This window comes from Amblyomma mixtum, chromosome 9, assembly GCF_055824585.1.
Source record: "Amblyomma mixtum isolate Tamu chromosome 9, ASM5582458v1, whole genome shotgun sequence".
Taxonomy (NCBI): Eukaryota; Metazoa; Arthropoda; class Arachnida; order Ixodida; family Ixodidae; genus Amblyomma; species Amblyomma mixtum.
The window spans coordinates 70,030,374-70,054,290 of record NC_143020.1 but is presented as its reverse complement, the minus strand read 5'-3'; the positions used below and the strand labels follow the sequence as shown (position 1 = coordinate 70,054,290).

The following is a 23,917-nucleotide window of genomic DNA, read 5'->3' as shown; positions in this document are numbered from 1 at the left end:
CATTGAGACTGGTCCGCGGCGGCCGGGATCGAACCCACGTCTTTCGGGCCAGCAGCCGAGCGCCGTAACGCGGCGGGGCCAATAAATTATGAGCAGTTTAAGAAAAGCACGAGCTCTTTATGGGTGTGCCGCCGCGGTGGCTCTGTGGTTATGGTGCTCGGCTGCTGACCCGAAAGACGCGGGTTGGATCCCGGCCGCGGCGGTTTAATTTTTTTGGAGGCGAAATTCTAGGGGCCCGTGTGCTGTGCGATGTCAGTGCACGTTAAAGAACCCCAGGCGGTCGAAATTTCCGGAGCCCTCCACTACGGCGTCCCTCATAGCCTGAGTCGCTTTGGGACGTTAAACCCCAATAAACCAAACCAATCTAAAAGTGTGGTCACCAGCCTCCGGCTAATAGCAGAGCTATCGGCCTCATTTTAGGAACACGTGGTCCAGAGACTTTTGCCCCCGACTGTTCTTCACGTGCTTTCCGATAGACCTTGTTGAAAGCCAGTGCCCGCGTCGTCCTGCGGTATTTCCTCGCCGTCTTCTTAAGCGCTGTTTCGTCGGTCTTTTGACGCATACTTTGCTTAGCGAGAGATTACACTGGCTGCAGAAGGTCTAGCTATTTGAACAGCTGAACACTCGGGGATAACAGGCGAGGCAAAAGATGAGATAAAACGCAGAAATTACTCAAACGCACGCCTCGCAAAGGTCGTCATATCCGTTGCTGTCTGGGATAAAGGACTGGAATTCCTCAGATGTGCGCTATATGTATGAGATGGAAGAGAAATCTCGAGGGACTAACAACTGCGAGGACACTTTGGCAACTAAAGTGTTGAGAGGCGAAAGCCGAGGACACTATGCCGGGACGACTTCCGGTGAATGTGACGTCACATCGTTCCGTGGCTATATCGATACCCAAGTTATACATCTTTCGGGGACCTTTAGTGCTAAATACGCTTAATTACACATTTTTCCCATCTAATTTGACACAAATCCGGCGTTTTTCTCACCATTCTGTGACAATTTTCATTATGCCGTGACGACTTCTGGTGGATGTGACGTCACACCGTTCCCGTGGCTATATCGACGTCCGTGATATTTCGACGCAATTTCGGCATTCTTTTATAATTAATTAATTAATCTACAGTCATCAAACTTGGCTTCTTGGATCATTTTTTCGTCCCCTATCTGAAACAACCATTGGTTTTCTTTTTTAGTTCCCGAGTTAAGCGCGGCCTTGTTCCGCTCCCGCAGAGTACTACGTTTTTAACGAGAACATCTTCGAGGGAGGTCTGCCCGGTGGAGTTTGAAATAGAAGTTGGGGATTACTCACGTTAACCAGCGATTTATTTTAAGCCCAACTTTTCGAGACCAAGTCGGTTCCCTCTCCAGGGACGAAGTTTAGTCACCTCCGAAGAAGGGACCGAGGTGGTCTCGTAACAAGACGGTCGGTGTGAGTATTTCTCAACTTTTTGTACATAAGCTGTATAGGTGCCGGAACAGTACAGAGCGATTCAGTATCCCACGACTTGACACTGCTGCCACTCGCTCGTGAGCAGTTGCAGCCAACGGAAAAAAAGCAGTAATGTCCATTTAAAGGGCTACACATCCATATAATGTGTTTGCTCGTACTTATCTCTATCTCTTATCACCTCCTCTTCAGCTCTCCTCTCTATAGTAGCGGTCGTCCCAGACTCGGTGAGATGACGGCGAGCGTTTCCGTTGTTCCTAAACCGCTCCCCCCCCGCCCCCCCCCCCCCCCCCCCCCCCACTACCATCTTCTGCTACTAACGTCTAACCAATTCGCGTTGATTCCCGGTACGTTTTGCATCCAGTCATTATTAAAGGTGCACTGAAGAGGAATCTGAACGTGTCTTTTTGCCGCGAGAACTCGATCTACACGTTCCGAGCTTTCTTAGAAACTGCGATTTACTGCCCTGTGTGGCCGTATTCCACAATTAAATCGAATTAACGTCCGGCTCCCGCCTTTATTTTTGAATTCTGCCTCGTACGGTGGGCGGAGTCGACCAACGCGTGGAGCGCCTTTCACCCAGTCCCGTGGCGGCTTGCCGCTCTGCCATCGGCGGAGTAATACGTAGTAGTCCGTAGTAGCAAGTAGTCCGCGTGTATTTTTATTTCTTCGGGCTTATTTTGCGGCTATATTATCTGCGAATGAAACTATTTATTCTTGGAAACCTAAAAAACAAAATAAAGCGAAAGCAAAGCCTCCACGGGACTGGGTGAAAGGCGCTCCACGCGTTGGTCGACTCCGCCCACCGTACGAGGCAGAATTAAAAAAAAAAAGCGGGAGCAGGACGTTAATTCGATTTAATTGGGGAAATCGGCCACACAGCGCAATAAGTCACTGTTTCTAAGAATGCTAGGAACGTGTGGATCGAGTTCCCGCGGCAAAAAGACATGTTCAGAATCCTCTTCAGTGCACCTTTAAGGAGGAAAAAAAACGGCATTGAGCACCACGACCGTTTATGTCGAGTAAATTACGGTGATTATATCGCTGTCGGTTACTTAGAGTCCGCGGTGCGCGTGGACTCCTGGATTTTTTTTTTTGTGGGCGCTAGTTTTCCCGCCCTCTGCTTTCTTTCGTAATCAACCGTAATTGGTTCCCCAACATTAGTCCTATCTGCTTTCTACGTTGCAGCTGCCGTGTCTTCGCACGATAGACGATGTCTCTAGCAAAATCGCCCCGTTATCTGCGCTTTACACGTATCCCAGTGGACGTCAAAACTCTAATGGACGTCCTGCGGACGTTCGGGTCGTCCATGGGACGTTCAAGAGAGTCTCAGTGCCCACTAGGACGATCTCGATCATAGAGACCTCTAGATTAGGGTGACCCTATCGATTAGGGGCATAGCGATGTGCATGCGCAAGACAGTAACGTCCCTTCTGTCCTGCGCCTGCGTACTTGCGCCCCGCTATGCCCCTAATCGATAGGGTCACCCTAATCTAATAACGCAGGACCGCAGCGGTGGCCTAGTGGTTTGAGCATCCGCATCGCATGCGGGAGATGCGAGGTTCGATCCCCAGTGCCGCCGGGTACCCACCCGTGATACAATGGGTACAAGCTTTCCCTTCCTGGTGCTCGGCTTCTACAGGAAAGAGAGAGACTTTAATGAATAATGGAGAGGTCTGCCTGGTTATGGGCCTGGCTTGCTACTCCAGATGATGGTGAAAGAGGGTGAAAAAGAGAGAGAAAAAAAAGGTGACATCAAACATACTCAACACTCACACAGTCACACACACACACATGATTGTCAAAGTATGTCCACTAAACCGTGTCCCTTAGAAAAAATAAGAATGCTTTTGTCCCTCGCTCAGCCGAAATCGCATTAGTCCAGGGTCCAAGGACATGCTCTAGGTGCACGGGGCCGTCCTGACGAAGTCCTAAAGCACAGGATGAAAGCACAGGTGGAAAGTCCTACAGGGTGAAATGCTCAGGAAATGGGTCTTCGACGCTCCTTCTGTAGAAGAACACCTCGTGCTATGGCGGTCTTTGGCCCCAGATACCCTTATACTATAAAAAAAATATCATTGTTCATAACATGGTCACATCTATCTATGCGGTGGTATAGACGCATCACTTCTTGGTTTAGACTATGTAAAGCGCAGCTTTTTAGTCTGAAAATGGCATTCATCGTGGCATTGGCACCAAAAGTAAAACGTAGCACGCGAGCGGTGGCTGAACTGGGAAAAACTGCATGCCAGCAGATTCGCAGCAAAGAGCGACGGGGCGTTGCCACATCCGTCTGACTCATCTCGATTATCTATATGCTCACCTTATTGCCGGCATCAGCGAAGCCACGCTGCTACCGTTACTGCTCTCCAGAAGCGCTTGCAATGCTTCAAGCAATGGTTTAAAGAAATGCAACCAGGAAGGTGACATGCGGAGTGTCACGACGGCGGTCACGCAGACTGAAAATGGCGGCATTCCTGACGAAGCAGCAAGCGCACCTGCCTGCCTTCGGCGGCGTGCGCTTCCGACTTCGTCAGGAATGCCGCCATTTTCAGTCTGCGCGGTCGCCGTCGTGACACTCCGCATGTCTCATCGTCCTGGTTGTTTCTTTTTGTAGCTTCGCGTTCTAAGACACTCTGTTCTTACGCGAAACATCCCTGAGATGCTGAATAAACATTGTATTGTATTGTATTTTGGTTTATGGGGTTTAACGTCCCAAAGCGACTCAGGCCATGAGGGATGCCGTAGTGAAGGGCTCCGGAAATTTCGACCACCTGGGGTTCTTTAACGTGCGCTGACATCGCACAGTGCACGGGCCTCCAGAATTTCGCCTCCATCGAAATTCAGCCGCTGCGGCCGGGATCGAACCCGCGTCTTTCGGAGCAGCAGCCGAGCACCATAACAACTAAGCCACTGTGGTCCCTATAGTGTGTGATGTGGCGGGCATTACAGGGTAGTGTAATAACGCCCCATGAACGATATTTAGATCAGTGAATGCAATTGGAGAGGTATGGGAGATGCCTTCGCCTCCTAAAGTGGGCATAGTTAGGCTGATGATGTTGATAACGCATTCCTCGCCTTCAGATGGACGGCCTGCGTTGGTGTCCTCGCAACAGTTATGTTAAAAGAAAGTGGAATGCGGGTTCGCTACCGCGTATCCGCTTCGCTCAGGAATCATGGATCAGACGACCACTTTTCGTATACCGTGCAGCGTCGGTTTTCGATCTGACCGGATAACTAAATTCACCGGGGTTGCGTCTGCGCAACGTCTTGTGACGTGTGGCAATCCACCGCGTAGTTTTGGCGCATAATATATGTGCGCCTCTTTGCCGAATGAAGCCAGTACAGCCATGGATGGATGAATGAATGATAAGAGCGCCCCCTTTGAAACGGGCTCGTGGCAGATGCCACTATGCTCGGCTTTTTTTTTTGCATTAATTTTTTCTTTATATTTCTTTAACGGTGTATAAATGGGCCTATATATATATTCGCCGTTTTCTTCAAGTACATTTTTAATCTTACACTTTTAACGATATGTCACCTCTCTAACATTGTCACCTCTGTGCCATACAGCCAGCTGGTTGGCGACAGAGCCACCCAGCGGCAGGAAAACGCGTACTTCGTGGCCATATATCGGAGCTGTATATCGGAGCCATTAGAGGCGCATCTGCCTATCGGCGGTGCAATATAGATTGGCACTGAGTTTAAGGCGCGGAAGGGTCTATCAAGACGCCATTTTTGTTCTCTTTATGGCCGTGTTTCTCGTGTGGTAAACTTCCTTTGAACGCGTTGTATGGTACGCATTAGTGACCAATCTCATTAACCAACTCACGCCTTAACCATTTCCCGCGGTGCGGTCCTTACCGTCTGCTACCGAACGAAACCCCGCGGCAGCGCCGACGTCTATGTTTTCGTTCGTCTGCTTCCGTTTCCCGCCTTTTTTTCGCGCGCTTTGCCGGTTTTTCGTCTTCTCCGGTCACAATGCGGGGTGAAATTTTACTGCCGCTGAAGCTGCTCGCAGAAAAACAAAAATGGCGGAAAGTTTTAACAAGCAACGCCGGTCTCGACCGCCGTGTCCTGCGTAAATAACGGAAGGCGTGACGTCACAGGCGAACGGCCGGGAGGTGTTGTGTCGGCTGTAACGCGAACCGTTATGACTGCTGTACTGTTCTGGGCGCGCGCTGACACCGCGCTCGGCGGAATTTTGACGCCGGCGTTAACCCAAATTATGTATATATTTTTTTTAGAAAAACGAGGTTCTGTAGGAAAACTGGTCGGTGGGCTGTAAGCACCAGGATTCTTATTCCAGTGCTCGATGAACAGCTTCTATTCGTGAGGTTTTGCAACGTCCAGGGTGTAGTTGAGCTGCAGAAAGTATAGGTGGAAGTCGGCTAAGGCTGTGGCTAACGATGGAGAGCGATGGCGGGGGGAAGAGTGTATACGTTGCAGCATCATGATTTATGTAGAAGTATTGCCAGAATCTACTTCCTGGCAAGACGGCAGTTGTATACTATACTGCCACGTATCATTGTTGTGTTTGTTCGTTCACGCTCAAGGCTGCAGGAAAGGGTTGTTATCACTTTTGTTCGTGGCGCGAGAAGCGACCAGACTAATCTCGATTGATCGCAGCCATGAAGGGCTGCATCTAGGTTTTTCTAGATTACTGTAGATGATCTTGTCCTGTTATCTGGAAGTTTCCTTGCCGCCTTTAAATTGAGCGATGCCGCGAGCGGCGGACATTCGTAGTTCGACGACCGACGAGCACGTTTGTTGCTTACGCCGCCGCCGAGTGATTCAGTTCTTTTGTGGGCGCAAGTCAGCCCAAATAAAGAGCTTCGTTTGAAAGTATTTCTGGTGTCTTCCTGACCGCTGGACTGCCGTCACTTCAACGTGACAATACCATATTGCACGCTCAAACACAACAGCAGACGTACAGGCACTTGTTATAGCGCATGCAGCTGCCTTAATCGCTGATCACTACCGGGGCGCATTACGTCAGTCTCGCGCAGTTGTCTCGGCGGAGTCTGTGTTGCGCAGCGTCATTATTCGCGCACAAAAAAAGCAAATAATAAAACCCGACTCTCCACCTTCCGTTACTTGCTGTATCCCTCTGATTCGTATACCAGTTGCGAAAATCCACTCCGCTTCGGAACCTGACTGCATCCTGTGGCAACTTGGCGGAGGTTATGCGATGGAGGCGCCATCTGGGAGCGGCAGATAAAAATTTATTAGTAATTTTGGAGGCTTAGAAATGTACTGCTTGGTTTAGCTTTTATCCCTCGGACTGCTATGTGTGTGCATTGTCTTTTTTTATTGCATCATATGTTTCACTGATTTTGTAGCCATGGCGCCTGCGTCGTTATCAATCACCTCGCCGTTCGTAGCGTGTGCACGGTTTGTTTAATTGCCTACTGGTGTCGCGACAATCTGCTAACCTCCCGAGTTTGGGCCACATCAGACTGCCGGATTTAAACAGACTGTACCGCGCATGCGAAGTTCGTGCTGCCATTTCGCACGTGCGCTTGGTGATTCGCGGAAGCGGAGATTCGCGTCTGTGCAAAGTGCGGAGATCGCACTTGTCAGCATCTTCGGGCAAGGACAGCCGGGGACAAAAGTCTCTGGACCGCGTGATCAGCAAATAAAGCCTATAGCTCTGTTATTAACCGCCGGCTGCTGTCGGAGGTGAAAGACAATGATTTTGTCTTTCACCTCCACAAGTATGGTCGTCAACTGGCGGCTAACAATGGAGCTATAGGCATACTTTGCGGATCACACGGTCCAGAGACTTTCGTCTCCGACTGGACATGAACCTGCCGCGCCTGACAAACTGCGACGAGAGCGGAATTTCGCTTGCTAAAGCTCGCTTCATGACATCACGACTCCCCTGTTCCGGTTGTTTTTTACCTCCTACTCTTCCGTGTGGAGGCGAAATTCTAGACTCGTGTGCTGTGCGATGTCAGTGCACGTTAAAGAACCCCAGGTGGTCGAAATTTCCGGAGCCCTTCACTACGGCGTCCCTCGTAGCCTGAGTCGCTTTGGGACGTTAAACCCCATAAACCAAACCAATCTTCCGCGTTTCTCTTGCATGGTCTTGCCAGTGCAGACCTGGTTGCTCATGGTTCGTCTTTTTGTGGAGCACAGAAGCGAAAGAGAAGCTATACTGGCTGGCACTTCCACGCCTTCCTCCCTTGAGAGCCCATTTCCCGACTACGAAGCCCGGATGCAATAAGAGCTTTTCGACTCTCTTCTCTCTTTCGACTCTCTCTTTTCGAGAAACTCTGGTTCTAACATCCGGCTTTTCCCCGCGGCCAGTTATCGTAGGTCAACAGACGGCGGTTCTGCCTATGAGTTAGGACAGCCAGCTATCGGTAATGCCCTGCAGCTTTTTTCTCCTCTGCACTTACGTTCTGAACGGCGCTGTGCATTTCGTCTTAATGCCGCAGGTGGTGGCGTGACAGTCGAACCTTGGCCCAATCAGGGCGCATTATTCGATACAGGGGTCATGTGGGAAGCTTGGCAACAATATTTAAGCGGACCACTCTGGCCGGGAGGTCACATTGGTCATATCACTCTGAATGACGCGCTCACGATGGCCAGCATGCTTATGGGGCAGGGACGGAGTTATGGGTAACTCTTGAAGGTGCGGTTAGGGGCATTACTATTTAAACCATGTATTTTTTGGGCTTTATTCGATGAATAATGGGGTTCGCTTTTCGTGTGTAAAATTCCCCCCCCCCCCCCTCTCCCCCCATTCCTTAAATGTGCCCCTGTTCTATTGCGTGAGCACTGCAAAACGCCCTACACTCATCCTTATGTCGCTGTAAAAAAGCGGTGGATTGCATTCGCTTAATTCTCTCGCGGCGTTCGGAAACGTTATATGCCGGACACCGAAGATATTCAGACTATGTTGAACTGCTTCCGGTGTTGTTCACCCGACCGTTTTCCCCTCCCCTGTCTTCACCCTGCTGATACTGCTGTCTTGTCTCTCACGCGCTTGCACGTATAAACAGCTTCGGCTCGTTAGTCAGCGTTCGGTTCGGCCGTCGTCTGCAGCCTGTTATGAGAGATAGCTGCGCGCGCGTAACTGACTATACAGGTAATAAAACGGCCTCTCGGCGTCGTCATATGCGGTGGCCGTAAACCTGCCGGCGTGTATGCCCTCTCACCAATAAGTGTGTTACTGAAGTGGGTATATACCACTCTAATTATTGGTGCATAAGCAACTGCAGCTTCCACGCGATAAACGTAGGTTTAAACCGTTGTTTTCTGACCTGAATGGGTTCAGCGTTTCGAAACGGTAACTATAGTTTAAATTCCTCTAGTCGTTTTAGAAAAGGACCGCTGGGTACAGTTAAGTGATAACGGAATGTCCACCTCCCTAACGTGCGTAAATAATTTCCATCTTTAAGTAGGCCCTATTATGCGCTTGTCTCATTTATTTGCGGGTTTTGAGACAAATTAGCTCTCGTAGCATATATTTAAGACCTGTGTGGACGATCAGCCTTGCTCTTGGCCCTATTTGAGTACAACTTTCCCTAATACTCCTCAAAAAGCCACCACGACCACTATCATCATCATCATCAAAATGCCCTGTGTGGTCATGCGGCTGGGCCTTGGAGGGCGTTGAATTTTCTTTTTGTTGTTTTTAATTATGTCCAAAAAAAAAACCACGCGCCATATTGGTGCCCTACCGAAGGGGCCCGCAGAGTTGGTGCAGATAGCGCAGACGACGGCCGCATCTCCAAGCAATACTTTGTTGCTAGCCGTACTGGAAGCTATATCGCTGCACGTGACTCATGGCAGCAAGCTTCTCAACTGCGGACAGTTTTTAGTGCGGGTGGCACGTGCACTAGACTGGCAACATTGAGCCTTCAGATCGCTCGATCTAAACTCGTGCTTTGTTGGTATTCGATAACGTGAAACTGGCCGACGCCGCAGTTGTGAGTCCTCGCTCGCCGCGAGATCTAGACAGCCATAGCGGACATTTTTGCTCTTTCTCGTACTTGAAATAGCGGATAACGTTTTCAGTGGCTTTTGCAGAGCACGGTATTAACGTGAAGGTCCGAATTTCTCGCTTGATTTTACAATTTTGAAGGCTTTCCGTTGCCGTTCGTAAAAGCGTACAGTCTTTGTCAAAAGTAACCAGGCTGCATGGTTTGCTGCTGGCTCGTACAGTGGAGCCCTTACAGCTTCCTTGAAGCTGAAATGGACGTTAAAGGTAAGGACTTGGGGGTCTTCTTACCTTCCAACAACTTTTGGTCTTTAGGAAAGTCACAAGGGCTCCGCTTTAGAGCATAGGGCGTTTCCTTGTAAGCCGTGTTGTGGGGACTATCCTGTAGCATGCGTCCTACCTAAAGTCCCTAGATCGGCTTTCTCTAGGGGCTTTTAGTCCTACCCATTGTAGGATGGAAGAGGCAGAACTATGAAGATCTTTCCACCTTTGGGATATTTCTAACCCTGAGAATGTATTACGAGACACACGGTGGGGCTAGACGCTAACACCCTGGGCTCTAAACTTTTGACAAGGGCTCTACTTATAGATGCGAAGGAAAAAGTTTTCTTACCCCGCGCCATCGTATGCACTTGAAAGCACGAGCTGATGGGCGAGTTGGTTGTACATGATATGATTGAAACAGCGCAAGGCCGAAGGCCAAAGAAGAGAGCGGAAGAAAGGAGGAAATGGATAACACAGCGCTGAACTAGCAACTGACATTTATTTGGCACGCTGCGCGTATAAATACATTCAGGCACCAAAATAGAAAACAACGCACAGAGCGATTCATGCACCAGGATCCCTGCAAGCAAACACAAACTAAGATGTGCGATTCAGGAAGCGAAGTTCTTTTTGCGATAAAGACACTGATGCAGCACTTACACGTGTATCACCATACTTGCTGATATTCGAAGCCTCGGTAATTTCCCGGCACAGCTGGTCATTGTTCCTAGCAACAACTCGGCAAAAATTAAACTGTGGGGTGCAATCACACTCACGGCAATGCATGCTAAGGTTACGAGACTCTTTGTTATTTACATTGTTGCGGTGCTGCCTGAGCCTATCATCTAGCAACTAGCAACTGCCAAATAAATGTCAGTTGCTAGTTCAGCGCTGTGTTGTCCATTTCCTCCTTTCCTCTGCTCTCTTCTTTGGCCTTCGGCCTTGCGCTGTTTCAATCATATCATCCTATGCACGTTCCCCTCAGGATGTTTGCAGAAGTGACGTCATCAATGAGACATGAAGAGCATTTCTTCTTTGATAAGAGATCCTGTTCCCCTCTATCGTAGGGTTGCAATAGATTACAATATATACCGAAAGAAAGAATCCATTAAAACCTTTATATCTGCGCCTTTGTATTACCTATCGCTCAGCGCGCCTTTTTTTGTACGTGACGTGATGCGAGATCAAAAGACTGTACTCAAAAGGGTGTGGGGACGTCGCTGTGCAAATGTGTTCAGCGAGTCGACGACGTCAGAGATGTGGCTCTTCCCTAGCGTCCACCTGTGAAGAAAGCTTCTCGTGAACAGCAGACAAAGCCGAATGCTTAACCCTCGCTTTCGTCAGATCTTGGGCGTGCGTTGACTCCGCGTGAACGGCCGCATTTCGACGGATGCCACGAAAATGGCGGCGCACTGTACTCGTCACAGCTGGCGTGCAGTATCTCCGCAGCCTTCTCCGTTGGGCCTTCATGATTCATGTTTTGACTTTGCATGGTGCATATGGAGCGGATCTTGTCGGAGGATCTTATCGCCTGCCAGCAAAGCTAGATTTTGAAGTCGTGTTAAGCCTCTTTTAGTCTTGTCAGGCGGCGGCGGGAAGAGTTTTGGGCTACAGGTGCTTTTAGGTGCTCTGGTGCGGCTCCCTCATACCGCCGTCACAAGACGGAGCTTGTTCGTTTCGCCTAGCTCGCAGTTACTTCATGCGTGGAGTTCTGTTTAACTTCTCAAGGCTGACTCGTCAATTCACGCATGAGCTGGTTACGTCAAGGTCGGCTCGTTGCACCATACGGGTGCTTCCCGGGTTTCCTTTCGTGGTGCGCCTGCGTTTGTAACACAGCGGCAGTGTATAATTAGGTACGAGTCGCTCTCTCGAGAGAGGAAAGACTCGGCGAGATCCGTTGGTTTGACTAGGGGGTGTAAAGCTTAAGGAGGACGTCATGCTAACCCTCTGCGACGCCTTGCGCAAATAGATCCGTAGAATCGAACTGCATCACAAGACGTTAAAAATGTGTTTACGCAGAATGTTTGTGTTTCTAAACACCATGTACTTGCAAAAATGTCCCTTGTTTCATGGTTGTGGCGAGGGTCACGGTAGCTGCGTTATAAAATCGCGTGCTCGGAGAATTTCAGTGCTGCCAGATACATCTTGTATTTTGTCTTCACAGTGACGGTTGGCTATAAGGAGGCGTCACCATTAGGGCTAGCATTACAACTAGCGAGAATGTGGAGAGGGTAAGCTTGGGAAATGCGGTCGCAGCTCTGCGGCTCTGATCCTGCGTGGGACAACACGCGGTTCCCGATGAGCAAAGCCTCGATCCGCCCTCTCTTCTGCGCATGCGCGAGGAAAGGGGCGATTGAAAAAAAAAAGAAAGAAAAAAGCGGCGCGGGCGCGTTCCGGCGTAATGTCCCGCGCGTGCGGCGGCGGGTCGGTCGACACGCGCGCTGCACAGCTGGCGTCCACGCGTATTTCTCCCTTCCTCCTTTCTCCCGCCGCATCTAACGGTCGCAGCTGGCATATTTCACGCAGCCGGTAGAGGTCGCGCGCCGCGCGCTCTCCGTCATCGTCCGTTATGCGCCCGCGCCTTTTGAAAGGGAAGGTGAGAGAGGGCGTGTGTTGAGAGGGTGGCCTCACGGAGGCGGGGCCGTTCGCCATTAGCAGTTAGGTGCAGTGCCCCGTGAGGCTGTCGGACTCTGCAGCTGCCGCCGCTTGCGGTGGCTGCGGATTAGGGGATTAATGGCTGCCTGAACACCGAGCTGCCGTTCTAGAGCCCGGGTTCTTCGAGAGCTTCATGTTCTGGAATTCGCGTCGACTCGCCGAAGTGTGCTCCGTCGTCGAGTTCCTTCCTTGTTGCGTTTTCTTTCGTTTTTGCAATGCGCGATGTTTTCGAGGGAGTGAATAAGCGTTCGACGTCTGAAGGCAAATAATACCGGGAGGTTATATTCTGGTGCTGGCGAAATAAAGGAAAGCTGCGGAGGTTCTCACGCGTTATCTAGTCCTTTCTCCTCCAGCTTTTCTTTATCAGGCACCGTTGCGTCCCCTGCACTGTGTGGTGCACTCATCCGGGTTGTTTCCCGTGGGTTCTGGCTTTAGCAGATGCAGCTGTCGCGCCAATTCAAACGCGTTCACCCGGGTCCGCGATGTCCAAGGCCTCCTATTTTGGTGCTTCGCTGAGTTGCGAGAAAGTCCTGAATTCGTATTGACGGTTTATTTGAACCTGTTCGTCTCGTTCTCCTGACCCTGTTGCGAAAAAAAAAAAAATGGTTTGTGGTGCGCGGTGTACGTTTCTGGAGTGAACGACTGATGCCTCCTAAGAGACCTAGTTTTGAGGCATACTTTTTTTGTTTTCGGCTTACAACAGCGCTCAAGACCTACGACGAAACTGAAGCAGATATATGCGTCCAAGTGCCGCTTGATGCATTTTATATTTTTGAAGTCTCTGCTTGTATATACTCAACGTTTTATCTGTGTTGTTGTTTATTTATTTTACCTCTATCCCCAACCACCTTTGCTAGACTCGTTTCTGGAATTCCAGTATAACCAATCAGTAAAATAAAATAGATCAAATCAATTGCGCCAGTGTTCAGTATCCCTGAGCTAATACCCCCCCCCCCCCCCCCCCCCCCCCCCCCCTTTTTGCTGCTCGCGTTTCATTGTCGCTGAAGGTATACTTTGTACCGACTACCGCGTTGAATCAACCGTTGTGTATTGCGGAGCCCGTATAGCTGGGCGCATGTGATGGGAGGGGGGGGGGGGGGGGGGGGGGGGTGAAGGAGAGGGCAAAGGCGGAGGGGGCGGACACGCGCGGTTGTAACAACAGGTTGTTGAGCGAGAGCCACTTGTTGCGCCGACGAGCGCAGATGTGGGGAGTCCGCCCGTTGTGCCGTGCTCATCTGCCCGTCGTCGGATATAGATGTTTGCTTTTGTTCCTTCTTTTTCTTTTGTTTATCTTTATTTGCGATTTCGACGGGCGTTTCCTGCTGGCTCTCTCCTCCTCTGTCGCCTCGCTCTCTCTCCCCCTCCGCGCCGCCTTTTTTTCTCTGGCTAATCTGACGCCTGCAGCACCAACCGGCGGCTGCCCGTCAACTTGTCGTGTGTTACACAGCCTTTGGGCCTTCTGTATTGTGTTTGCTCAGGCAGATCCCGAGTTGTGCCGGTCCCTTATGCAACGCGCGCTGAATGGGGCGCGTTTCGAGGACAGCGCCGCTTGGTTAGTCGGGTTGTTGTGCTGCGCGCTTTTTGTGCCTGCGGGCTTCGTTCAGCTGACGATGCGCGCTTAGTTGGCTGCCGCCTCGGTACGTTTTAAGGCGAAAGCCTTTAATGCCTCATCGTTGTCGACAGAAGGTTGTCAGCAGAGGTGTCACGCTTTTTCTAGTCAGACCAGAAAAAAAAAAAATATTTGTGCACGATGGGATTCCAACTACCATCCTTCCGTTCCGCAGCCGAGCGTGCTAATGGCTACGCTACTTCCTGCAACGCGTACGAGTACGTAGTTCTTCTTGTCTAGGACGCTGGGGAGTGTTCGCAGAAAGGCGTCGAATCAGACGGATGCCTCCCAAACGCCCTCCAGTGTCGCCTGCATTTAAGATTCACAAACAATTGTGCACTTAGGTAACATCTTAACCCCACATCAGTGACACAAGCAGCAACACCGCGCTAAACGCTTTCGCCTCACCACACTTTAGGTCAACAAAGTGCCCTCCTGAATTTTTAAACGACGCCGTACGCTAACACAGCGGAAGTGAGCGCTCTAATATGGAGGGCAACTTAACGTTTCCGGCGCGCGGGAAGCTTTCGAATAATCTCCTTGGAAGCGCAGAGTTCGTGTGCTGAGAGAATTTTTTCTCTTTCCATGCTTAATCAGGTGTCACCATTCATTCGCCTTTTTCCCATGGCCTGTTTTAGTGAAAGCAGTTCTGCGGCAACGAATTTCCGCATTCGAGGTGTTGTCCAGTGGCTTCTTTGAGCACGTCGTGACTTAGACCGGGAAGATATGCGACTCTTGGTTTTCGCGATTTTTTTTTTGTTCTTCAATCGCGATGCAGCGCGCGGCTTCTTGGTGCAAATACTGGCTGCTAGCCGCGTCCTTAATTACTTCGTGCCTTGTCGCTGCGAGCGTATATGCTTGCCAAGTTTCGGGCCGTCTTTCACATATCGCGCCGAGGTTTGTGCCCGCAGTCTTGGTTACTTAATTGCTGATGAGTATTACGTAAGAACGTCAGCAGACGTCTGCGGAAAGGAAAACGTTAGGGTTAGCACACAGAAAGAGAACAAGTCGGTGCTATCCTAGCTGTAGTCAAGAAATGGGCATGGGAAGATCGTATTACGTGAAGACAAGATAACCGATGGTCGTTAAGGGTAACGGACTAGATTCCACTGGAAGGCAAGCATTGCAGGGGGCGGCTGAAAGTCAGGAGGGTGGGCAGATGTGATTAGGAAGTTTGCAGGGATAATGTCACCACAACTGGTATAGGGCAATCGGGATTAATTAGAGGGATATGGGAAAAGGCTTTTATCCTGCAGTGGATTTGGTTACCGATATCATTGAAGAGAAAAGTATACAACAGCTGCATCTTACCGGTACTCACCTATTTGGCAGAAACGTGGAGGCTAACGAAGATGGTTCAGCTTAAGTTAAGGACAACGCAGCGAGCTATGGAAAGAAAAATTATAGGTGTAACGTTACGAGAGATCGGAAGCGGGCAGAGTGGCTGAGGGAACAAACGCGGGTTAATGACATCCTAGTCGAAATAGAGAGGAGGAAATGGGCTTGGTCAGGGCATGTAATGCGAAGGCAAGATAACCGCTGGTCCTTAAGGGTAACGGAGTGGATTCCAAGAGAAGGCAAGCGTAGAAGAGGGCGCCAGAAAGTTAGGCGGGCGGATGAGATTTAAAAAGTTTGCGGGGGTACGGTAGCCGCAGCTGGCAAAGGACAAGGTTAATGGAGAGGCATAGAAGAGGCTTTTGCCCTGCAGTGGGCGTAGTCAGGCTGCTTATGATGGACGTGGATTGGCTGATGGTGATGTCACAAGTGCATCGTCTCGCTTCCGGCGTGTGCTTTCTTTTCTGTCCCGCTGGCGGTTTCTTCTTTCTTCCTCCCCTTGCAAGTTCAGCGAATCACCTGTGCTTTGTTTTTTTTCCTTTCTTTCTAACGCGCTTAGTGTGCGCAACTGCTTTCTTGCTGAGACACGTCACGCGTGTTCGTGTGGGCAGAAGGTGTGTTGGCCGCACGGGCTCACGTAAGCGGCTTCCGCCGAATCCTTATCGTGCAAGTAGCGGAAGAAGTACGGAGAGGGGTGTGTGTGTGTGTGTCAGCATATGGTCGGCTGCGGACTGATGCAGAACGCATCACGAGGGAGGTGTGGCCCGAGATCGTGCAGCTCTCAGAATACTTGCTGAAAAAAAAAAAATTATTACCCTGTCCGCTCACACTGGCGTTAAGGTTCACTGGCAAAAAAAAATTGGCTGATGTTCAACCTGGTTGAGCTATAGTATACGAGCGAAAGCAAAGCCCCCGAGACTAACAACGCATGACCATGTGTCTCGCTGCGCATAGCCATGATATGCCAGCGTGGTATGGTCATAGCTAATATCCAGCAACCACATGACCGATGACCAGTAGTCACTCGACCTTCGACCTATATATATATATATATATATATATATAGCGAAGAATGGTGTGACGTCACTGCTACGTCATCTCATGAAGTCACACCTGGTCGAGTGACTACTGGAAGGTCGAGTGACTACTGGTCATCGGTCATGTGGTTGCTGGATATTAGCTATGACCATACCACGCTAGCATATCATGGCTATGCGCAGCGAGACCTATGGTCATGCGTTGTTAGTCTCGGGGACGTGTGCATAAAAGGATGTGTGCTAGAGGAGACTTTACTCCATTTTTACTTCCATTTAGGTGTTTTTGTGTTTACTGTGTACGTCTCTTGGCCTTTGTTACTCCTTCGTTTTCGTGCACTACGTACACTGCGATCCTACAACGGCATATATGTCGACTTCCAGCTTATCTGTAGCCCCTTTTCGCTGCATGCGCAGAGATACGATTTCCCGCGCTTTTTTTTTTCCTGTCTTTATCGGCTCCCTCTTTCATATCGACGGGGTTCGAACAGCTCGAGGACAAAGGATGACACCTGCTGCCTGAAAGCGAAACAGCACTTAAGAAGAAGATGCGTTTTTTTTTCCTATTTCGTATCTCACTGAGCCCTTTGTGTAATAGTCCGAATGGGGTGTATATATCTTCCCCCATCCTCTCCAGTGCCTCTATATCCGCCCGTTATCTCTCTGCGAACACCCGCCATTATCTCTCCCCCACTCGCCTATTGTCTTGCTCTGTTTACACACTGGAGAGGAGGAGATATCGCAGAGGCCCCGAAGAAGCCAAGCCTGCGCACGGCCGCCGCTCGCTCCCCATTGTTTCAACGGTCGCCAAGTGCTTTGAGGAGTGGGCGAGGCTCTCGAGTAACCGTTACGGCTTGGGCAGCGCAATACTATAGGGGCACTTGTCGTGTGAGAAATGCGAACGGTTTCCTCGTCTTTGCTCGGCGCTGGTTACGGAAAAGAGAGAGAGAGAAAATGGGGAGAGAAGCAGACGCATGGTGACGACGTCTCGGCGCACGCCGCATAAATGTGGGCGTTGTACGTATATGCCGGCTGTAGTCTCCCTCGTATATATCCCGGTCGTTGTCGTTTCTACGGCTGCAGGTGTTGTGTGCGCGCCTTTGCGTCGGCTTACTTTTTATGAGAGAGAGAGAGTGAGTGAGAGAGAAAGCCTGTCCGCGTTGTTGAATTTATAAGCTGAGCATCTTGCATCGGCCAGTGAGGAAGTACAGAGTTTTTGTTTTTTTCATGAACTTTTTTTCATAAAAAATAGACAGTCGCACCAATTTTTCTGCCAGTTGGAGCTGCATACACAGACAGGAAATAACGTTTATAAGACAGGATAGACTATAGGGATGGAGAGCACGACACAAAACATTTATGGTTTATGGTTTGAGGGGATTTAACGACCCAAAGCGACTCAGGCTGTGATGGACGCCCTAGTGAAGGGCTCCGGAAATTTCGACCACCTGGGGGTTCTTTACCGTGCACTGACATCGCACAGTACACGGGCCTCTGGAATTTCGCCTCCGTCGAAATTCGACCGCCGCGGCCGGGATCGAACCAGGCGGTCGAATTTCGATGGAGGTGAAATTCCAGAGGCCCTTGTATTGTGTGTAGTTGCTTGTTCCTTGCATTATTACTCTTGTCGGTTTTTATTATTACTATTTTATTATTCTTATTATTCTCTTCATGCTGTGACGTACTATCGGGTACAAAAGTGGTATGCTCCATGCGGCGGGAGCCGGAACAACGGAAAACTGCGGCATTTTGGCGAGCAAGAGCTCGAAACATTGAAACGAGCCAAGCGACATGCCTGCTGATAATAAAGGGCACGCATTGGCTGCCTCGATCTCAGATTTTGCCTTTAGATGGCATTGCAACGCAGTTTTCCGTTGCTCCTGCTCTCGCCTCGTGGAGTATACCACTTTTGTCCCCGATAGTACGTAAGTCTGTTGTACAAAGTGACTTTCTTTGCACTGTTTCCTGTCAAAAGCATGCACAGAAAAAAATTCACGAAAGAATTAAATGACTATAGACTCAAAGTTTTTGTTTGCGCTTTTTGTTTTTTGAAATGGCATTATTGTACAAGATCACCCCGAGATATTCGCCGACGACCGTTAAATAACTTAAAATGAATTTCTTCTCTCATGCTGTTTCGGTTTCATCACCCAAACGATGGTTGTGACGTGTAGTTGGCGTTTAGGTCACGTTAGGCACGCAAAACCGCGCAGCATAATGGCTGATAGGCCATTTGTTGTCATGACGTGACCTAAAGTTCAACTATACGTCACTGCCATCGTTTGGGTGATGAAACCGAAGCATGAGAGAAAAAATTCAATTATAAATTATTTAACTATCGCAGGGGAATAGCACGCGGTGATTCATATATATTCTAAGTTCTAACGGATCATTTGAGACAAAAAAACGTGCAACTAAATTTAGGTGTCTACAGTCCTTTAAAACAGTTTCATATGTGCGCGCAAAAATTGATGCATTACCAACTGTCCAGCAGTAAGTTTTACTGGAGGGAGGTCTAGTTCACACGACTTTGTGCACTCTTTTGGGGCGAGCGCTATCTACTCTACGGACACATAACGGTGTGGGGAAGCCATACTGTGACAGGCGACCTGAGAGGCGCTTAGCCATTTAAAGGGCATAACGAATCGGGTTAATTTCTAGCCCTACGAAATAAAAAATAAAGTAATGTCGAGATTCTAAATGCTTCTGACCCTGATCGCTCCCGATTGCCAGCTGCTGCTTTTCACGGAACTCTTGCCAGTCGAGGCATGCCTGCATGCTTTTCGCAGTCGCAGGTGCTCCGGGGCTTGCCGTTTAACTGTCTGGCTCTCTCTCGACAGCTGTGTGTGTGTCGTTTCACGTACGCGCCTCTAGTTGTACGGTTTGGACTTGTTAAGAGTCGTCTGGAAATGATGGAAGCTGCGGGGCTCGAGAGCGATTGAAGTTTGCGAGACTGAACACCGCGTTAAACATCGTCCATTAATTTACTTTCGGGTGCTAAAAACTCGTGGTCTCCGTGGACAAAGTTTCACCCATTTTCGTGCGCGGTTTATTGAAAAGCGCGTTCAAAATTGTTGCGAGTTCGCCGATGTCAGCGAAAGGCTGGCATACTTGAGCAAGTGTCCGTTTGACTAGATGGAGTCACGGCGTTATTATCAGTCCGTTGGTGAGCCGTAGTTAGCGAGGAGGTCGCTAGAGCCGCTGGGTGTTAAGGCGGAAGCCTTTAATGCCCCATCGCTGCAAGCAGGAGTTGTCGACATAGATGTCACGCTTTTGGATTGGTTGAAATGGTCGTGACATCATAGTGCACGAATTTCAAACGGGGCCAATTGTACTTTGGGAAGTAACCATGCAACCAGCAAAATTCAAGCGACTGGGCATCTCGTCCTTTGTCTACAACAGTCGTAGTTTACTTGACTATTCCTTTGAAGCTAGTTCGAGGTGGTCTTCCTGTGTTTGCTGTGCATGCGGTCGATTACCGTACATCTGACTTTTTTTTTTTTTAAACTGGCGCGCCCTGCCAAGGAGGATATAGCTGATGACGATGATCGTGACTATGCTTATGTGGCTATTCTAGGCACTATAACGACTATAATGTTGCTATTCCGGGGCTATTCTCTTTGCATCCGGCGGGCAAGTTTCTCGCCTAGCCGTTGTACCCTGCAAAAAAAGACCTTATATCCAGTTATCGAGTTCCAGTGACTTTACACCCAGCGCGCACTGCGCGCCATCCTCCGGCGGATGTAAAAACCAGCGCGGTTTATGCGTGTCCTCCGAGATTGGGCAAACGTAATCTCTCTGCCGCGGATATGTGGAAGCAGCTGTTCCGTTGCCCGCAACTTTCACGACCGAGTACGGCAAGTGCTACTTTGAAGCGAAAAATTGATCGATATAGATGGCAAACACAGCCTTTGAAGCGAACAAATGCGTTTCCCCCTTAGCGCTTGGGAATGCGTTGCTCCTGCCGGTTCGCCTGCTAGCAATTGAGCGATTGAGCTGCGCGTCGCAGCGAAAGATTTCCCAACTTGCTGGGAAATCACTCTTTCTCTCTGGCTATAGTGTACTAAATTCTTTCCGCTCGACCCCCCCCCCCCCCCTCACCCCGCGACGTCTCAAAAACAGGTTTTTGCGCCGCGGCGGCAGGAATCGCTAGCGTTTTCGCCTGCACGTGAAACAGACGATCGTGTTTTAGTTTCGGTTCGCCCACAAGGCGAAACCATCGTGGTGCTGATCCAGGGAAGAGCATCATTCGTGTCTTCCGTTGTTTCAACGGCCACTTCCCGGTTTCGATAAGGGCCTGCTTAAGCTCGCCCTCTTTTCTGAACTATGCGGCGTTTATGTGCGCGTCTTATTTTTACTGTACAAAAAAAAAAAAAGGAAAAGCGCTGGCACGCAAGGATTTTATGTCCTGGAGTGAACCCTCACGAATGTGTTCACAGGAATCGCCTAAGGTGGAGTGAATACCAGGCTAGGCAGTATTTACTACTATTCAAGAGGAAAGCTTCGTCCAATTTTTGTTCTCAGAAAAAAAAAAAAAATGGATTCGCTGGCTCGTTCTGACTGTGCAATGCGTATTCAGCATCCAAGGACGCATTTTTTACCGAGAAAATTAGATTTTAAAAATTGAGTATTTTTTTCCCCAGCCCGTAGTACTCAGATTCGAACTTGTGATGTCAATAATAGGATAATCAAGAGCAATTTGGATCTGAATGATGATGGAGGATAGCCTCAGAGATCCGCGACAACAGAAAACGGCATTGACGTCAGTGCAGCCTGCTTTTGAAATCGACCAGTGGCGGCGATAGCTGCATTTTGTTTGTTCTGCACTTTTCTATAGAAGATTATGGAAGCTCAATTTTGAGTGAAATTAGCCCCTTTGTGATGAGAGCCTGGCCATTTAGAGATGCAGGTCAGCTTCAATTTGTCCTCGGTGTTCCGTTAAGATCCTCCTTATGTGTACACTGGAAAAAAGCTCCTCATGCAGGTCCAGAGTCGTATTGAAAAATTCGATACATGCGTTTGGTATTTATTTCCTGTGATCCTCATATCACGCAGAAAAGCCAGTGCCACTTCATAGTGGTCTAATATTTGATTTCTCATTGATGGGCGCCCTGTGTGTGCGCTGTTGTGAGCCGATGCCTACATGTCTGGCATTTCGTGTGCGTAAGCCATTAACTGCACATTTCTGACTGCTCTCTCATGTGAGAAACACGCCACTACCTGAGCTACAGTGTGTGTTTGTGTGATCAATGGTACTATAGTTAATTGAAGCTCAGTTTCCCAACTCGGACTGCTCTGTGGAAAAAAATAATCATGCATATAAATTGATGACATGCATGTTAGTGGCTTGTGTGCCACGATTTATGGCAGCTGGTTATGCAGTATTGCAAAGAATAGAAGGATCACGAACACCAAATTTTTGGTTGCATGTGTTGTTCCTTGTCGCAGTGCAAGAGAGTATGCGTGGATCACCACGTGTAATTCGCCTGAGCCAAGTCAAGAGTTTCTAACTGAATTTTGCCTCACGCTGTTCTGGTTTCGGTTTAAACAGCCAAATGGTGGTTACGATGTGGAAATGGGCTTCAGGTCACATAAGGCATAAAGAAAACTATGGTATAATTACTGATTTATTGTTATAATTAACTAAAACTCTTACACTGGCCAGCCCCAAGAACTTTGTTGAGAACAAATGAGAAGGCAGTTATATATTGCCTTCACACCTTTATCTAAGTACACCTTCATGTCACAGCCACTGTTCATATGTTGAGACCAGAACCAAAACAACTCAAAGACGACGTCAATTATAATTCATGTACTGGGCACAGGCGAATTCCACATGGCAATTTGATAGTGTGGTATGGTGATGTGAAGAAAACGCACTACCAAAATTCTGTACATACCCGGTTGAGAGGATGCAGTAAATGTGTTGATGTAACTTTGCACTCCTTATCAAGTGTGCAACCACACGAACTTCAACTTTATGGTTTTGTCATCAATGCAGGAGCAGTGGGATGTCAAGGTATTGCATCCAGCTCTGCAGCACCAACCAAAACATAATGTTTGTCAAAACGATGGAGCCCTGCACCGACGACGTGTTCAGCCCTGCATCGTCGCCCAAGCGGCTGTGTCTAGAAGCAGAGTCAAGGAGAATGTCATGCAGCACTGGTACTGTTGTAGTCCACGCGACGACGCCAACGTGAGTTGTTCTTCTTGCTATGCTGATGTCATATATCGTTTTGCATGACACTCGTTCAGGAATACTGAAGGGCATAGCCATAACTTTGGAGGAATTCAGGCACATGAGTGGTAAGGTCTAAAGGCATTATACTTTATTTCTGGAAAACATCGTGCTGCTATGCACTGTTTTTTTTTTCTTTTTCTTTTTTTTTCGAATGTGATGTTCTGGTCTGACAAGTATATTGCATGGCGGTCAACTTTTGCGCAGCATAATTGAGGATGTAGGGCAGAATAGGTAGGACTCCCAAAGAAAATTTCTAATTACAGTATTTGGAAAATATTCACTTAAGATACCTGACAAAGCATCCTCACATAGTCATATATGAACTTTGTTCATATTAAACATATTTACAAGCACTCTTGCAAGAATTCTGTATTCACTGAAGATACCTGACAAAGCATCCTCACATAGAATCAGATATGATCTCTTTTCATATTAAACTTATTTACCAGCACTTTTCCAAGAATCTTGATGCCTGCTTTTGTTGTACAGAGGTTGCACGATGAGCTAAGTAGTATCTGATAATTTTGAAGCTTTGAGTCATCACAGTCGTCATATTTTTCATTCCAATGCACTTCGTAGCAGCTTGTTTTTTTTTTGCACACATGACAGAATTCCCATAAGAAGAAAAATGTCTTAAATGAATTGTAACTTTTCGAAATCTCAGTCCTTTTGAAGAAAAGCAGACATTTCTAACCCTTTGTTTGGCACATGTATTTGGCTTTAGCCACCTGTGGGCCACAAAGCCCAAGAAACTGACTAACACGGCATTATTCATGCAACTAGCTTGTGACATCATGCTGCTGTTGACTGCAATAGATTCAACAGTGTCAGGCTCTGAACTCATCTTGAAAAAGACTGCCACTAATTACCTAGTACATGTTGCCTGTTTTCACACCGGGATTCACATTAATTGACTGTGTGCACACTGTTCTGATTAAGAAAATGCAGTGGACTATAGACAACTTTATTGGGGGATGTCCGCAAAACTGTCACCCTTGCAGGCCACCGTCTCTTTCTCCTGCAAAGCGGCCGCTGCAGGATGTCACGCTGCGCCGCAACAACAGTGGTAGCTCGTCGCCATCGTCTTTCCCCCCATCACCCGGCACTCCCATCAAGACCGTCGCCGACCTTGTCGAGAGTCCCCTGGACCCGACGACACCAACGGCGAGGCTGAAGATGCTCTCCTGCCTGGCTGAGCGGCTCCCGTATGCGAGTGGAGACAATGTAAGACATACTGGCTTTGTGTGGTAACCTTGACCCATCGGCATCGTGCTCTCTTTTTGGACAGAGCCCAATGGAAAGGAAAATGATTGTGCCTAGCATATTCCTTTCTTAAAGGGGCGGCGAAACACTGCCTGGGGGGATACCGGCT

The 23,917-nt window shown here is 48.8% G+C and overlaps 1 protein-coding gene across 3 annotated transcripts in view; it reads left to right on the top strand.

Moving 5' to 3' along the window:
* Window positions 1–23,917, top strand: part of LOC149329599 (uncharacterized) — a 49,921-nt gene that overhangs the window by 6,727 nt on the left and 19,277 nt on the right. For all 3 annotated transcript variants that reach the window (XM_089560324.1, XM_089560322.1, XM_089560323.1), the window contains exons 2-3: window positions 22,306–22,500; window positions 23,547–23,769. In XM_089560324.1, coding sequence (XP_089416450.1) covers window positions 22,316–22,500; window positions 23,547–23,769 — 408 coding nt within the window. In that variant the 5' untranslated portion in view covers window positions 22,306–22,315. The remainder of the gene's footprint in view (window positions 1–22,305; window positions 22,501–23,546; window positions 23,770–23,917) is intronic.